General features: G+C 44.0%; 1 protein-coding gene across 1 annotated transcript in view; it reads left to right on the plus strand.

Annotated features, from left to right (window-relative positions):
* Positions 1-17,614, plus strand: part of notum2 (notum pectinacetylesterase 2) — an 83,541-nt gene that overhangs the window by 52,393 nt on the left and 13,534 nt on the right. Inside the window, exons 7-11 of the mRNA XM_068056770.1 lie at positions 3,405-3,463; positions 3,553-3,655; positions 10,431-10,619; positions 12,330-12,430; positions 12,514-12,661. Of these exons, the coding sequence (XP_067912871.1) occupies positions 3,405-3,463; positions 3,553-3,655; positions 10,431-10,619; positions 12,330-12,430; positions 12,514-12,661 (600 nt within the window). The remainder of the gene's footprint in view (positions 1-3,404; positions 3,464-3,552; positions 3,656-10,430; positions 10,620-12,329; positions 12,431-12,513; positions 12,662-17,614) is intronic.

Here is a 17,614-nt window from a genome sequence, read left to right on the forward strand (position 1 = left end):
TGATAAGCACCACAACGCCACTGCGACGATCTTGGCAGGGCAAGTGGTGGAAAATGTAGCCAGGAGCGGAGGCTTCATTAAGGGGCAAGGTGTCATCACCCCTAAGCCAGGTTTCTGTTAAGGCCATGATGTCAATGCAATCATCCACAATAAGTTCATGGATGGCAAGGGCCTAGTTCACAGGCGAACGGACATCTGGAGGGAAATGCGTAGAGGGATGGTGAGAACTGATTCATTGGAAGAGTCCACAGAGTCAGCAGTGGGAGGTGTGAGTTGGACAGGAAGAAGATTGGCAAGATTAGCCCCCAGAGGGCACACTGGGTGGTAAAGTCAATGAGAGTGGGATAGGGCAGTTGGGGTTGCTGCTCATAATGAGCCGTCGCCAAGTGCTTCAATGAGCTGTTGGAAGATGCCGAGAGGCACAGAGGTAAGCTGTAGGCTTGTCTAAGACGGAGTCAAGCCTGGGTTGGTGATAAATGATATTTCATTGCCTTATCTACTTATATACAACTTCAGCTATTATTTGGGGGGATGGGGTTCCCAAGTGTTTTTGTATGATGGAATTTCACAGTCATTTTTTTTTAAATTATATTTTTTGGGTGAACTTTTGTGCCGCTCAGGGTATGAGATGTCAGTCACGAGGAATGGAACCATGGGCTGGATCTTAAGAGTCCGCTGCCGATCTTGGGGCGAGCTCAAAAAATGGCAGCCCGCCCGTGTGGGCTGCACGCCAAAGAGCTGCCGCAATTTAAAGCGTCGCGGCTCATTGAAATAGCCGGGGCAGCCCGCACACCCCAATCTCGTGGAGGGGGCGGGCCGTCCGTCCCCAGAAAAGGCGTCAGCTGCCTGTGCACTGGTGCTGGCGCCCTTTTTAAAGGGCAGCCAGCCCTGCCACCCAATTTAAATTTTTTAAGTCCTACCCCCAAAATTGAATAAATAAAATTCTAACACCCGTTTCCCACCCCCCCAAATAACAATTACAATAACCATTTGCCCTTCCCCCCCCCACAAAACACTTACATCTTACACCTGACCTTCCCCCCACAAACTGCACAAAGCTTAAGTTTCAACCCTTCCCACCATCCCCTACACCCATTATGTATATTTGACCCATTCCCCGTCCCCCAAATTGACAAACGTACCTCTTCCCCCCTCCCCGGGGGATGTAAAGGCGTGGGTGCTGGACGCTGTGCTGAAGATCGCCACAGATCCTCAAGATCACAGGTAAGTCTATGTAAATGTATTAATTCTATTCATTTGAATATTTAAATTGTGGTTCCGTCGCCCAGAGGCGGAGGGGGCCACGGAGCCTCGCTGCCGCCGGGTGGATCAGGCTGGGCCCTCCGGGCATCAAGGTCCATGGCAGGCCTCATCCGGAGCCATCTTCAGGCCCCACCCCCGCCACGGAACTGAGGGAGAACAAAATCCAGCGCAATGTTTCAACTTTTGATTGCCAGTGTCAAGTATTTCGAGATGGGGAGTTAAGTTAACTTTCTTGTCCAAACAATGCAGGACTGATTTTCTCCTGCTTTGCACTTTGGCTCTGGTTATTTCCTGGTATGAATCAGAGGGAAAAGGAGCAGAGACTGTCTCTTTTGCATTGCCTGTGTATTTACAGGGTTTCCTCTAGGAGGGTTGGAACACTTGCTCCTGGAGCATTCTAATGATATAGTAGTGGCATCATCATACCTCGTTTTCTTGGGTCATTAACTGGTGCTGTCCCAAATGGATGAGTTCCCACAGCAAGTCGGCCTTACTGATCATGTCAGTCCCCTCAGGTCACAGAATCTGAGCTATGGCTTGGAGCAAAATCCTGGAGGCAGTCAAAATGTGGGCTTCTTCCTTTTACAGGGCCAAAGGTCCTGCTTTGGGGCAGCAGCCAGGAGGCTCTGAAGGTGGTAGCCATTACCACCTCTCAGCCTAGTGTAAGTGCTCTGAATCAGGTGGGGTCAGGTCACGCACGGTGTACTCTTACTGACTTGTACCCAGGAACGGAAAGGAGGAAAGTGGCTTTATACCTTAACCCCACCCTTAAGAAAGCACGCCACCCGTGCACAAAAGTTTCAGTTATTCTCACCATAATCTCTCACCAGCCAATTTTCAAAGAAATTTCCTTTGTAAACAAATAGAAAAGGCTTTTCTAGATATTCACGAGGGAGGAATTACCGACCTCAGTGGAAAAGGTGAACTGGCAGTATTGGATCTGCCACCCATTACACAACGTGCTCAAATTCCCTTTTTATTTAAGTCAATGGAAAAGAAAATTGGGTGGGGTGTATAACAGGCGGCCAATCTGATACTGCCAGTATACATCCCCTACCGAGGCTGAAATGTCCCCCCAAGAGAGTCTTTAAACCACAGAAACTCATCAGTTGATACTGAGATAAATCCCACACTAGTTTCAGGGGATATTCTGTACTGGCCTTTATGAGAACAATAGTGTTTTATGTCATCTATCATTCCACTCAGCACTCATTTGCGGTTTCAATAGTTCAAGATTGATTTAAGGAGTGCACATCATCAACAACTTTAACGTCATTAATGTAGAAATTTATCCCAAGGTTCTTCACCTTGAAGTGTAATCAGACAAAGAAAGTGAGAGAAGTGCCATCTTGATATTCTCACCACAGGAGTCTGGCATGCTTTGTAGATATATGTAGGTGTCATCTGTGGCACACTTGCCTCTGAGTCAGCAGCTTGTAGGTTCAAGTCCCACTTCCAGGTCTTGAACACAAAAATCAAAGTTGACACGCGTATGGGAGTGAGGGAGTGCTGCACTGTCGGAGCTGCCATCTTTCTGATGAGATATTAAACCAAGGCCCTGTCTGCCCTCTCAGGTAGATGTAAAAGATCCCATGGTACTATTTTCAAGAAAAGCAAGGGAATTATCCTCACTGTCCTGGACAATATTTATCCCTCAATTAACATCACAAAAACAGATAATCTGGTTGTTATCATATTGCTGTTTGTGGGAGCTTGTTGTGAGCAAATTGGCTGGGACATTTCCTACATTACTACTGTGATTATGCTTCAAAAAGTACTTCAGTGGCTGTAAAGCACTTTGGGACATCCTGTGGTAATGAAAGGCACTATATAAATGTAAGACTTTTATATATGATACAATATGCATCAGGAACATTTAGGGATAATATTTTACTGTATTATATTAACACCCTGTCCAATGAGGACAGTTTTGATCCTTTTGATCTGATGTACCCACTACTTGTTTAATACATGGCAGGATGATTGGTGGTTAATATACATCCCAAGAACACAAAACTGTTATCTGTTTGTGTGCCTCCGCTTGTACATATTTTGCATTTGATATAGAAAGAATTAATTTATTAACTTGAAATATACTTGTTCGTTAAATTCTTCATTCATTTCTATTTTTTATGAAACAGGTTTGTACCTTATTGTTCAAGTGACGTGTGGAGTGGAACTGCACCAAAAACTCGCCAAGGTACGTTTTAATGCCATTCTTTGACATATTATTAGGAGAAACAAATGTAAATATGTTTCTGTGCATTAATATAAGTATTTCCTTTCCAGTTGATTATGCATTTCTGGGCTCATTGATTCTGAGGGAGGTGATTAAAGATTTGGTCCCAAAGGGTATTAAATTGGCTAAGGTTGTCATGCTTGCTGGAACCAGGTAAGCAAGTTTTACTTATCTTTATCAATTAACAATTTTTCAATGTGAGTTAAAGGAGAATAATTCAATTTGCTACCTGCAGGTGCTGTTGAGTATTTAATTCCAGCATAAATGATTGAACTAATCAATTTTCATCACTGCTCTTGAATTACATGAGGAGGGAGTTATGATTTACACATTAAAGTGTTCCATTTTAAATTTTAATTTGCTATCCCCAGATTCTCAATGGGTCCCAACCATCTGTTCAAACTTGACTGGAACAGACTATGCCTCTTCACACAGTTGACAGCCTGAGTTTTGGCACTTTTGCAATTCTCAAACAAAAAAAACTTCATCCAAAAATATAAGAAAGATACAATCAGGTTGATGAATTGTTGCAGAGAAATGAGGATACGTTAATTAACTATGATCCCTGTGGGCCTTTCCACTGGGAGGGTGGTGGAAGGTCCATGAGATAGGCCTGGTTTCGTTGGGTCAAAAACAAAAAGTGCTGGAAATACTCAGCAGATCTGGCAACATCTGCGGAGAGAGAAGCAAAATTAACTTTTCAGATCTGTGACCTTCCATTAGAACTGGCAAAGATTAGAAAAGAATTAGGTTTTAAGCAAGTGTAGGGGAGGGGTGTGGGGGAGAAAACAAAGGGGAAGGTGTTTGATAGGGCAGGAGAGATTAAATAACAAAGTTGTCCTGGGACAAAGGCAAAGCATGTGTTAATGCTTGTGGTGAAAGACAAAGCATTAGTCCAGAAAGATTGTTAATAGCAGAATAATGAGTAGCTCTGACTACAGGAAAAGCAGGCCCGTGGTTAAAAAAAAAACATATAAAAAAACGGCCAGACATGCTCTGAAGTTATTAAATTCAATGTTCAGCCCGCAAGGTGGTAGAGTGTCTAATCGAAAGATCAGGTGCTGCTCTTCGAGCTTGCGTTGATGTTCACTGGAACACTGGAGCAGGCCAAAGACAGAAATGTGGGCTTGAGAGCAGGGGGAGTGTTGAAATGGTAAGCACCGGAAGCTCGGGGTCATATTTTCAGACTGAGCAGAGGTGTCAAGCAACGCGATCACCCATTCTGTGTTTGGTCTCTCCATTGTAGAGAAGACCGCATTGTGAGCAGTGAATACAGTATACTAAATTGAAAGCAGTACAAGTAAATCGCTGCTTCACCTGAAAGGAGTATTTGGGGCCTTGGATAATGAGGAGAGGGGAGGTAAAAGGGCACGTATTACACCTCCTGCGATTGCATGGGAAGATGCCGTGGGAAGGGAACGAGGTGTCAGGTGATAATGGAGGAGTGGACCAGGGTGTTGCGGAAGGAACAATTCCTTCAGAATGCTGACAGGGGAGGGAAGCGGAAGATGCATTTGGTGGTGGCATCATGCTGGAGGTGGTGGAACTGGCAGAGGATGATTCTCTGGATGTGGAGGCTGGTGGGATGGAAAGTGAGGACAAGGGGAACCCTGTCGCAGTTCTGGGAGGAAGGCGAAGGGGTGAGGGCAGAAGTGCGGGAAATGGGCCAGACATGGTTGAAGGCCCTCTCAACCACAGTGGGGGAGAATCCTCGGTTGAGGAAAAAGGAAGACCTATCAGAGGCGCTGTTGTGGAAGGTTGCATCATCAGAGAAGATGCTTAGGAGACGGAGAAATTGGGGAGAATGGAATGACGTCCTTACAGGGGGCAGGGTGTGAAGAAGTGTAGTCGAGGTAGCTGTGGGAATCAGTGGGCTTATAATGAATATTAGTGGACAGCCTATCCCCAGAGATGGAGACAGAGAGGTCAAGGAAGGGAAGGGAAGTGTCGGAGATGGACCATTTCCCGCACTTCTGCTCTCACCTCTTCCCCTCCCTTCCAGAACTGCGACAGGGTTCCCCTTGTCCTCACATTCCACCCCACCAGCCTCCACATCCAGAGGATCATCCTCCACCATTTCCTGCCACCTCCAGCGTGATGCCACCGCCAAACGCATCTTCTCCTCCCCTCCCCTGTAAAGGTGAGAGAAGGGTGGAAATTTGAAGCAAAGTTGAAAAGTTTTCCAGTTTAGGGCAGGATTAGGAAATGGTACCAATACAGTCATCGGTGTACTGGAAAAAGAGTTGGAAGACGCCTGAGTAGGAGTGGAACGAGAAATGTCCGACAAAAAGACAGGCATAAATAGGATCCATGTGGGTACCCATAGCAACACCTTTTACTTGAAGGAAGTGAGTGGAGTTGAAGGAGAAGTTGTTTAATGTGAGAACAAGTTCAGCCAGGTAGAGGAGGGTGGATGGGGACTGGTAGGGCCTCTGTTCAAGGTTTCCTTGGGCCCTTGTTTGGAACAGAACCTCAGTCACGGTCCCCTATATCAATGTGGCATGGACATCGGAAGGGAACTCCTAGCCTGGGAATGTCCTCATCCCCAGCTTGGGTTCCAGTGCAACACCTGGAGGATGCTGGTGTTCCAACAGCAACCACCACCCCCCCAACCCCACCTCCAGCCTGTGGGTGTGAATCCCACTTGGGCGGTTTAGGCCTGGGTCTTGCCAGGGCCCTTGAAGAAAACCAAAAGTTTCCTGTAACAGATAAATCCTCTTGTAAAGAGCACTGATGGATGCTTGGTAATGTTCTGCTGGCCTGTGCTGCTGAAGTACTCACAAGCAGATCCTCAGCATGCCTCCACGCTGGGTGATGCCTATGTAGTGGAGGCAGACAAAAGTATTACTGAGATGAGTTAACTTCCCCTTGACCTCAGATACTCTGCTGGGTCCGTGGCGTTATTCCCTGTGGGAAATCTTTGCTAACAATTACATCAAAAGCCTACAGCATTTCAAATCTACAGCATCTCAATACTGTAATGTTTACTTTTATTTACAAGTAAGATGCATTAACTGAGTAAAACAAGAGATATAAGATTACAGCAATTATCCCTTCTGGTGCTGACTTTATCTTTCATGTTGTTTTAAAATCATTGACCCCAATACTTACGGGGAGGTTGTGGGGGGTACAATCTGCAGACAGGAGACCCAGAAATCCTAGGAAGGTGGAAGTCCCATTGAATTTGGCACCAGGACCTCATTAGCATTTGTTACTCCATTTTCCACCCAGGCACCGACCAGAATAAAGGCTGGCTAACTGCTGGGCAGGAAAGCCTGCGCTGCAAGGCAGCAGTTGTGTATTTCTGGGGATGGTTCCCTGGCAATGGGAAAAGATCGGTGGTTGGCGGAGAAGATCAGAATGCAGCAGCGAGGACGGAGTGAGAGATTGTGAGGGTCAGCCGATTGCAGGGAGGGAGTTGGTTTGCTTGAAGTTTCGGGGGGAAAGTGCTCCTGCACCTCCTGACCTACAAGCAGTTGTGGACAAACTCTTAACTGGTTGCATCTGGAAGCTTCTGCCTCCCTTCAGCTGCCAGGTTTCCCCAAGGCCCGGGAAACAGTCCTGCAGCTGTTCAGTCGCTCCCAAAATCTGAGGGACAGAGCCTCAGTTAACTATCATCATGACTGATCCACATCTCCAAAGGTCCCCAAATACATGCCAGTTAAACTAGAAGTAGCTACATCGGCGATGGGTTGGGACTGGGTTTCACATATTTACCTGACCCTCTACTATCCACCTTCGGGTGTTTTAAAAAGGAAGCTGGAAAATTCCTTCGAAATACTTTTCTGAGGTGAAGCATATCCTATTTTTAATCAATTCACGTTGTACAAAACAGTAACTACAATTTAGATTAAGTCCTAATTAATTACGCATTACAATTAAGGACATAGGTGATACGAAAGGAGAAGACTTTATGATAATCAGTGACTAAGAGATAGTAAACGCAATCATTTTGAAATCTTTTGAATGCCAGGTGTATCTAAAATGACATATGGAACTGTTCTTGATTTAGTTCCCTCTTATAGTACAATTGAATGATGTAGTGCAAACTATTATATACCTTATGTGATTATATTGGAAAGAATGGGCTGAATTTTACTCGCCTCTCGATGTCGGAGGTCGTGGCGGGGGGCCCGTAAAATACTTGTGGGAGAGGCCTGCCACGACCCCCAACGCCAAGAAGGCCTTGCCGCATTTTACCAGCGGTGGCGAGGCCTCGGTGTGGCCCTCCCGCTGCCAAATGGCAGGTCCTTCATTTAAATATTAAAATTAATTAAGATAAGATGCTAATCAACTTACCTGGTCCTGGCGGCGGTCCCGCGCTGACTTTACGGCCGCCAGCAACTCGCGCGCCCTCGGTATTCCGTATGGAGTTTTGAGGTGAGACACTGGTGGGGAAGGGGAGGACTGAAATTATCAAGGAGGGAGTGGGAGAGTGGGGAAAACCTTTTTTATTGGCTGTGGGGTTGGTGGGAAGGGGTAGAAGGGCAAAGGTTAAGAGATTGGGGGGGGAAATACAGGTTTCTAATAAAGTTCCTTTTGATGATAATGCCACTAAACAAACACTGGGGGGGAGGGGAGGAGGGGGTGGGAAAGGGCCTCCAGTATTTATTAGATTTTTTACACATAATGCTTCACAATATATCTTTAAATATTAAAATCTCTCCTAAGGGCTTTCAGCCTTTTAAAAATGGCACCGACACCTGCGCGGTGGCACAGGCCACCTTTGCTGGGGACGCAGCAGCCATCCCCTCTATGTCATCGGGGGCGGTCACTCTGCCCCCTCCATTTAAATGAGCCCCCGCGCGAAATATTGCTGGGGCTCAGCAGCGGTGCTTCTGTGTCGGAAAGCTGCCAAGTTCAAAGTGGGCTGCCGTGATGTGCACGAATAAAATTCAGCCCAATGTATTTCCTATAAAGCCTATATTTTGCAGCATGCATGATGTGAAATATCAGTGTCAGAGTGGAAAGGCCAGGCCAGCTTCAAAGCTTCTGTCAATGCTGCTTTACTATTGTTCATTAGGAGCTGAGAGCGTAACTGGCCTCCTGATTCCTCTTCCCATCCTGCAGAGATATCTTGTCTCTGTTTGCTTCACCCCAGGACAGCACAGTTGAATCAGAAACTCACCGTGTGGAAACACAGACACAGCCCTGTGTCCTACAACTTTACAATGCAACATCTGGAGTTCTGATGTGTTGTGCTACCATGCAGTCATCCTCATATCTCAAAGATAAAAGGATCTAACCCACCATGCTACTCTTTCCCCGAAATACCTTAATGCAAACTACTTGGAAGCTTCTGTATAGTGATCTAAACATTGTTGTTGGAAAAACATAATTAAGCAATGTATGAAAAAATATATTTTATTAACAAAAAAATCAAATTTTACAAACTTTAGCAGCATGACACATTAGTCATTGGGGACTGTTATAAATTTCAGCTCTGCCTTAGATATTCTCTTGGGTACAGCTATACTTGTCACTTCAATAAGCAGTCTGACTGTCTTATATTTAGGGATATGTCTGTATTTCCCAATATCTAATTATATGATAGTATAACCTTGGTGTGCAACAATAGGACCTCCTGATCTGGATTAGATATATTGGAAATAAAACTAAATTTTGACAGAGCAGAAAATGGACAGTTGCAGATCGACCACCCATGATAAAGCAAATGGAAAGAAAAATTGTGGGTTGTGTAACAGGCAATCCACACATGTTTTGTGCCATCACTGAACTTGAATTTTACCCCCTGTATCCTTTGCAAATGATCTCACATCCACTTCTCCAATCTTTGAGCAGATGGGCATCTTTAACGAAATTAGAGCAGGCACATATTGTTAAACTGCTTTATTTTACAAATAGCAAGTCAACATACAGAATAATAATTGTCAAGAAACCTCACTTATTTAACCTAATTTTCACTTCCCTTCTGGAAACATGAGAAAAATAATAAACCACGCACTTGGTTCCTTTTGTGGGCTAATTAATTTGTTTTTGACATTACCTTTCCTTTCAGACAACTTCTAACTGCAAGATATGGCAGATTGCATCCTAGTTTCCAGTTTCAGACCAAGGCCCGCCCCTTGTAGTTTCTTGTTCTCGTGTTGGGCTGTTCAGATATCTAATTTCTCCTTTTGTCTCTGTGTTGCTTGTAAGAGGAATGCACTCCTTCTACCTCCAATGATTTGCCAGTAGACTGGCTACCTTTCCTCCCTGCTTGGGATTTGACTCCCAAGAGATCATTCCTTGCTATTCTCAAAACAATTAGGCACCATCTTGGATAATGAGCCTAGGATAAAAGTCAATTGTTCCTTATTGTCACAATGTGAAGTAGATTGTGAGCCATGCCATTCCACAAACTGTCTTGTTTAGCTTTAGTCTCTCTTTCTCTTTGGCCTCCTTGTCTCGAGAGACAATGGGTAAGCGCCTGGAGGTGGTCAGTGGTTTGTGAAGCAGCTATAAAGGCCAATTCTAGAGTGACAGACTCTTCCACAGGTGCTGCAGATAAAATTGGTTGTCGGGGCTGTTACACAGTTGCCTTGAGTATACAACCTCAATGACACCTAACCCAATAAATTCTTTGCCATCAACCTGTGTCAATTCACTTTGGGGCTTTGAATTTTAAATGAACTGAAACATGTAGATAACATTTTACTGACTTGGAGTCAGGTTGATGGCTCTTAGCTTTAAAGTTTAGATGCATGACTCCACATTGCTCACCTGATGTAATTATTACAGTGGATCCTTCACAAGATGGGTCGCTGAGCAGTTTTAATGAAAAGAATATTTGCAACAAGAATAAAAATGCATTAAAAAAACTTCTAGATCTAACAAATGAAAGTTATGACAGAAATTACACCTGTAAGAAATGATCATGAACGTTCTTGAGGATTTTACAGCTTTAAAGTATGTAATCTGGTTGCAGTGCTGGTGGAACGGGAGTGTTGCTGAACATCGAGCGGGTGGCCAATCTTCTAGCACAGCTGGGTGCTGATGTGCAGGTCCGGGGCTTGGTAGACTCTGGCTGGTTCCTGGACAATAAACAGCCACGGCAGACTGAGTGCCCAGATGTAACTTCCTGCAGTCCAAACTATGTCATTAAAAAAGGACTCAGGTAAACCAATAAATTACAAGTATATTAACTGCCTTTCAAAATCCTCTAAAACCTTAAAGCGGGTGGGGGGAGTGGGGAAGAGAAATGTATTGTTAAGAACGTAACAGAAAGCTTACTATGGTGTGTTGTTTTAACTTTACAATAAAGCATGTAATTGCTTGAACGACAATAGCTCCATGAAGAGTCAGAATGGTAAACAGAAAAGTCCACATGTGCACAATGTACTGTTACAAAATCTGACATTCTGATAACCACAGCTTGGTCTATTTATGGGCTGAGTAACATCCTGGCTATAATTAGTATTTTCCCTTCCCAGCACACAAAGCAAAGAGGGGATACATTCAACTCATTTCTTCACCACTTCTCTCTCTTGTGGCAGTTATTTTTCTTGTACCCTTACTAGCTCTATCTTTCTCTCCTTCTCTTTCACTCACATCCTTTCTTCTTCCTCAAGGCCTCATTGCCAGCTCTTCCTTTCTTGGTTTCTTTCATTTTCATCAGGTCTGGGAGTGGAGCAGAGGATCGAGGCAGGTGCCAGCAATGGGCCAGAGCTTTTATTGTGGGCCTAGAATGAACATTTCTGCTTCTTCTGGGTGCAAAAAAATAAAAACCAGGCAGACAACAGTTGAAAATCAAGGTGGGGGTGGGTGGGGGGTGCCGGTCACCCCATTGATGACCAAGGCCCACCTGACATGCAGGTGGAAAAAAGGGGGTGCAGGAGCAGAGGTGCCTGGTGTATATGTGCATAAGTCATTGAAGGTGGCAGGACATTTTGAGAGCGTGGTTAATAAAGTATACAGTATCCTGGGCTTTATTAGTAGGGGCATAGAGTACAAGAGCAAGGAAGTTGTGTTGAACTTGTATAAGACACTAGTTCAATTTCAGCTGGAGTATTGTATCCAGTTCTGGGGACCGCACTTTAGGAAAGATGTGAGGGCATTGGAAAGTGTACAGAAAAGATTCACGAGAATGGTTCCAGGGATGAGGAATTTCAGTTATGAAGATAGATTGGGGAAGTTAGGACTGTTTTCCTTGGAGAATAGAAGGCTGAGAGGTGAATTGATAGAGTATTCAAAATCATGAGGGGTCTGAACACAGTAGATAGAGAGAAACTGTTCCCACTCGTGAAAGGATCAAGAACGAGAGGGCACAGATTTAAAGTATTTGGTAAGAGAAGCAAAAGTGACATGAGGAAAAACTTTTTCACGCAGCGAGTGGTTAAGGTCTGGAATGCGCTGCCTGAGAACGTGGTGGAGGCAGGTTCAATTGAAGCATTCAAAAGGGATTTAGACTGTTATATGAAAAGGAAGAATGTGCAGGGTTACAGGGAGAAGGAGGAGGAATGGAACTGAGGGAATTGCTCTTTCAGCGAGCCAGTGTGGACACAATGGGCTCCTTCTGCACTGTAACGATGCTGTGATTCCACTGATGTTATGTTGATGCTGCAGCAAAAGCTCTGAGGAAATTCAACCCCCAAAATTCTTTATTGTTCTCGAAATTTCAACATCAGGAATGTTGTGGGACTTTAATTTTATGATCAAAGTGAAAAAAACACAGATGACATATTAGTTGTTTGTGTTTCGGAAAATTTTATTTCTAATGAGGTTAAAAATGGTTTAAAAAAACAACCTCACATTCTCTTATGGTGCAGAATATCAACAGTTGTTCTGAAGTAGCTTTACAATGAGCTAATGAGAGTTTTCTGTGCAGGTTATGGAATGGCATTATTCCTGAAAGATGCAGACAGCAGTTCAGACGTGGAGATGAATGGCAGTGTTTCTTTGGCTACAGGATGTATTCATCCTTAAAATGTAAATAGAACTTTGAACATAATATATTCATGAATTTCTGTAAGGGTAGGGGAGTCAATATAACTTGTGTGGTTCTGTTTCAGCCCCAGTGTTTGTGGTGCAGTGGCTGTTTGATGAAGAGCAGTTGAAAATGGAAAATATTCAACTGGGAAGTCACTCTCTTACAGAAAACCAATGGAACTATATTCAGAATCTGGGCAGAGACCTCAGAAATTCACTGCGGGATGTATCGTAAGTAAAGTAGTAAAATATAATGTTATGATTTTAAGAGTACATCTGCATAAACCAAGTAGAATAAACCTGACAGAATATCTTATCTGCCTTATTTTGAGAACAAACTAAACAATCTGTGGCCCCAATTTTCCATGACATTTCCGATCCACTGCTAATGTTGGAGTGCCACTGTAATACCATGAGGCTCACAAATTGGGGTGGAATCCATTTACGCCAGGTTTCCACAGCGTAACGACTGTGCGGGAGTTTGCAATTAGGTTTGGAGCCTTCCCACGATGTAAGAACCGACTGGAAGATCACTAATAATAAATGATAATGAGGAAGTCCTGCATGGGACTTGAAGCAAGAGACTTCAATCACCTATGCACCGTGATAGCCTGTGAGATATTCCTCCCCTTCCCTAACTATAGGAAGTGGTTCTCAGTTAATGTTATAGGATATCAAATGGCATCCCATTCTTTAATGTAATGGTGGAGGAGGTATATAAGATGGAGGAAAGGAGATTGAGGCAACACTTGAGGAGTAGAACTCTACAAGATAATATCTGCTTCCAAAGAATTCACAGGCCATGTAGACGTTAGGAAGATCTCACTGAAGACCTCTAAGTTAGGAAGATCTCACTGAGGACACTACACTAAAGAGGCTTCTGCATGTAGATTTGCAGCCAGGACCATCTGCCTGGTCAGCTCTGCTTGTAGCTGTGAATGTTATCCAGCACTCAACTCTTATACCACAGGCTCATTACAAGCAGCCATGGGAGAGGTCTGAGGTACAGTGCAGGGTACTGTCCAGTAATGCATTCATCAGATAACTGAATATTGTTTAGGAGAACCAGGGAATTCATCCTGTTTGGCATGACTGTAAGGCAGCAGCACAATAGGTCTATCTACATTTATCACTTCGCTGGCTTCCCCAAAGTGCGATAAATTTGACACACAAAACATTCTGAACTCCTACAGTAAGTCCACTGAATAGAAAGCTTGATCCACTAAACATTCAGGGATACTGCAGGGAGCCGTCTCCTGCCTCTGCCCTGTCTCTCTGACCTCCTGCGGTCTTTCTTTCACTACTGTGGGGTGGGGGGGGGGGGGGGGGTGCTACCACCTTCACCCTTGCCAGATTATTACCTAGGTGTGGGTCAACCCTGTCCACAGGCAAACTAGGGACAATCCCTACGGTCACTGGTCCCGAAAGTAGGTTGCACTCCAGGTGTACCCAGTGTACAGGTACAGGGATACACTGCCCTCCAATAACATTCACCACCATTTTGGTGTTCATTGCACTCTCTGGGGGAAAGGTCTCACCTTTTCCCAGTAAAAGGGATCTAGTGGCCCCTGTGTCCCTGAGAATCACCATGGGCTTGCTTGCCCCACTCGAGGGGTACGGGGTTACTTTCCCTTCAGACACAAAACCCTGATAACCTTCAGGAATCCTATTAACTTTTCCTGCACTGGACATAGTAAGCTTCCATACACTCTTACTGCAGTTAAAGCCACAGCTTGTGCTGCTGTGCTTTGCATCAGGTCCCTGTCTTCACTGAGCGAGTGTATCCTGATTAACCCTACCTGTTTCCCCTTTTGTTTCCAGCAGTCAGGTTTCATTACAATGGAAGCACACAGGTCTCTGGGTCTCACTCTTGCTCACGATACTTTCCTTTTTGGCTGGAGGAGGGCCCCCTCTGTTTCCTGCTTTCATTTCTCTTCCAGGACTGCCTGGGCGGATATCACCTTCCCACCCTTTATCCTTTTTGGATTTGTGGGGATGATTAGGAAAGGTTCTCCCCTGGGAAACCAATTTATAAATTAAAGCAAACTCATCGACCAGAACGGCTGCTTGCCGTGCTCCCTGAACCCGCTGCTCCTCGACATGACTCTTTATTGAGAGGGAGAGAGTTTTTAAATTCCTCTAACAGGATTACTTCTCTGAGAGTCTCATAGCTGAGCTGTATTTTAAGAGCCCTCAGCCACTGGTCAAAAGCCAGCTGCTTACTTCTTTCAAACTCCAGATAAGTTTGATTAGCTTTTATTTTGAGTGTTCTAAACTTTTGGCGGTAGGCTTCGGGTACTAATTCATATGCCCCGAGGATAGCATTTTTGGTCAGTTCATAATTTTATGAACTCTCATCTGGCAACAAGGAATAAACCTCATGGGCTTTTCCGGTTAGCTTGATTTGCAATATGAGAGACCAGGTCTCAGCTGGCCATTTTAGCTGCCATGCCAGCTTCTCAAAAGACACATAAAATGCTTCCACATCCTCCTCATTGAATTCTGGAATTAGTTGGACAAGCTTTAGCAATTTTGTACCCAGTCCTGAATTCTGCTCCTTCATATTGGGCGCTGGGGTTACTCTGTCGCTCCCTAGTTAACTCAAGCCGCTTCACTCTCTCTCTTCGGATTTTTTCTGGAATATTCTTTCTCTCTCTATCTCCTCTCTCTCTCTTTCCTTCTCCTGTCTTTCATTTTCTTCACATTCGTTCTGGAAGGCTCTTTTTTTCTCCCTCTCTCTTTCCTCAAATTCAAGTTTCCTTTGTTCCAATTGTATCTTTGCTGACAATACCCTGTTGGATTCTGCTTCTAACACGGCTTCTGCTTCTTCAGATTGAAGGGAAAAATGGTTGGCCACTAGCCTTAGGAGTTTAGACTTCCTAGCCTTGCCACGCACTGTGATCCCACACTGCTCAGCCATTTTTCTCAACTCCTCCATAGACAGTGCTTTTAACTTTTCCCAAGTTACTTCACCCTGGCTTGGAGAATTACTTGCTTCAGTTGAAGACATGTTAGTTTTCAATCACACACAACCACAAGAAAACCTGTATTGAAATTTTCTCTTTTTGATTGGCAATAATTTGGCTTCCCACTTCCAATTTCATTCGTTTGTGGGTAAAATCCCAGACGAGCCCCCAAACTTCTGTTATGACCAAGTGTAAAAGGTGTCTAGGGGTCCCCTTTAGTCTTCATCTGGTCTTATTGTAACAGGGTTTAATTTTTGTTTTGTTTTGAGCTCTCCCTTGGTGAATCCTTCTTCACCACTTTCCAATAATAAGGCAAAGAAATGAGCACAAACAGGCATCCTTAGGTTTAAAGAAGAAAAGGGAAATTTATTAAAACTTAAACTCTAATCCGGTTAATGCCTACGGATACACACCATGCCCCACGCTAGCATGCATACGTGATAAGCACATGGAAACAGAGACAGAAAAGAGCAGAAGAAAAATAAAGTAGAAAGGTTTGAGGCAATATCAGAAGAGTTTCTTTTTACTGTGCTTCGAGCTCACTGTATTCCTTTTGTAGGTAGTCTTGCTTTCCGTTGGGGCCCAGTATTCTTCTTAAACTTGTTCACTGTAAGAGACTTTTCTCTCTTGGGGTTCATGTGTCTTCAATGGGTCTTCAATTCCGTGTGAAAGAGCTGAGAGCAGACAGGAGAGAGACCGTTTCAGTCCAGGAGCAAACAGCTTTCTGAGTTCAAATTCTGTGTGGTAAGTTCAAATTCAAAAAAACTCCAAGTCAGTTAGTCATGTGACTAAACTGGTCCGACCACATCTGTTTGTGTATTCGGCCACCTTAGCAGTCAAGATGGAATGCTAGCCTCTCCGCCTTCAACGTCTGGTAATCAAAAGTCCATTGTGGATTAAATTGGAGCAGGGAGTGGCCCCTTTGTCCATTCCAAGTACTGTCTGTTACAATGCAAATGTCTTTCCAGTCAGGGGCTTTGCAACCCCTTATAATAGGCCTTCTTTTCTTCACAGCAGCAATTTTAAGTTTTAATGTTCATGTGTCTTAAGGAATAGCAGGTTGTCTCCAGTTGTTGCCATTCCAGTGGGCCGCGTATCTGTTTGTCTACTGACCACAGAATGTTTGGTATAATTCTGCTATCAGATCCCGAAAGACAGTAGCCAACAAATTGGCCCCAAGTGCCCAAAGCTGGTTCCAGTCTGTGCTTCAGTGTAAAAGGAGGCACCTGCTGGTTCTTGGCAACTTCTGACGAGGGTGGGGGTTGCAGGTGGGAGACTGTTGCAGACTCCAGTGAAGCTGCCTCACATTGTGTTGATGCCTGCAATGAGAAAAACTCTTCCACTATGTTCCCGCAAACAAGTGTTACAAAAATACTTCCATTTTTTGTTAAATTTTGGAGGACTCGTGTTTTAAAACTGAAAAAAGGATTCCATAGATGCTGGAATTCTTTTTTTCAGAAAAAGGTCATCGTAGGGTCTTTTGGACTTGTTTGCAAACAACAAGTACTGGAAGTCACCTGTCTTCAGATAAATACCCAGCATTGGGCTTTTTGCCTTGGAGAAGATGTTTACAGAGAAGTGACAGGTCAAGATTGGGTCAGGAGGCTTGACTCTTGAGATTGTTTTTGCTCTGGAGTTGGAGTTTTAAAAATCAACCTGAAGGACAAAACCCCAACTTAGCCTTTCCCATCTCTGTGAAAAGCCTGCCAGATTTTCCATCTCTTTGAGAAGCTCTTAGAAGCGAGCATAGAAATAGAGAAATTGAAAATGCATTCCTCCTGAAACCCCAGTTGCTGTATTTCTCATGAGATGCTGGAAAAACCTGCCAGATAAATTCTTGATGCCACCTGACTGAATTGTTCCAGAGAAAGATCCCAGTGACAGCCATCTATACGAATTTGGGACACCGAACCAAAAAAAGGACAACTGACATCTTTACATATCTTCTCTTTTTCTCCAAGAATTAGAAAGTATTTGGCCAAAGTATTTTTTTTTGTTTTTTTTTTAAACCGAGCTCTAAAAAGAAAATCTCTATTTATTTCTGCTTAACCGGTGTGTGTGTGTGACGGGCTAAGGTAAAAAGGAACTTTCATATTTCAGTCTGTGTGTTAATGCTTTACTTTGTTACTGGTTATGTCTTGTTTTATAATAGGATGATAATTTTGTTGTTTATTAAAGAAACCTGGTTGGTGAATTTTATTCTGGGATAAAAATAGAG

This window comes from Heterodontus francisci, chromosome 24, assembly GCF_036365525.1.
Source record: "Heterodontus francisci isolate sHetFra1 chromosome 24, sHetFra1.hap1, whole genome shotgun sequence".
Taxonomy (NCBI): domain Eukaryota; kingdom Metazoa; phylum Chordata; class Chondrichthyes; order Heterodontiformes; family Heterodontidae; genus Heterodontus; species Heterodontus francisci.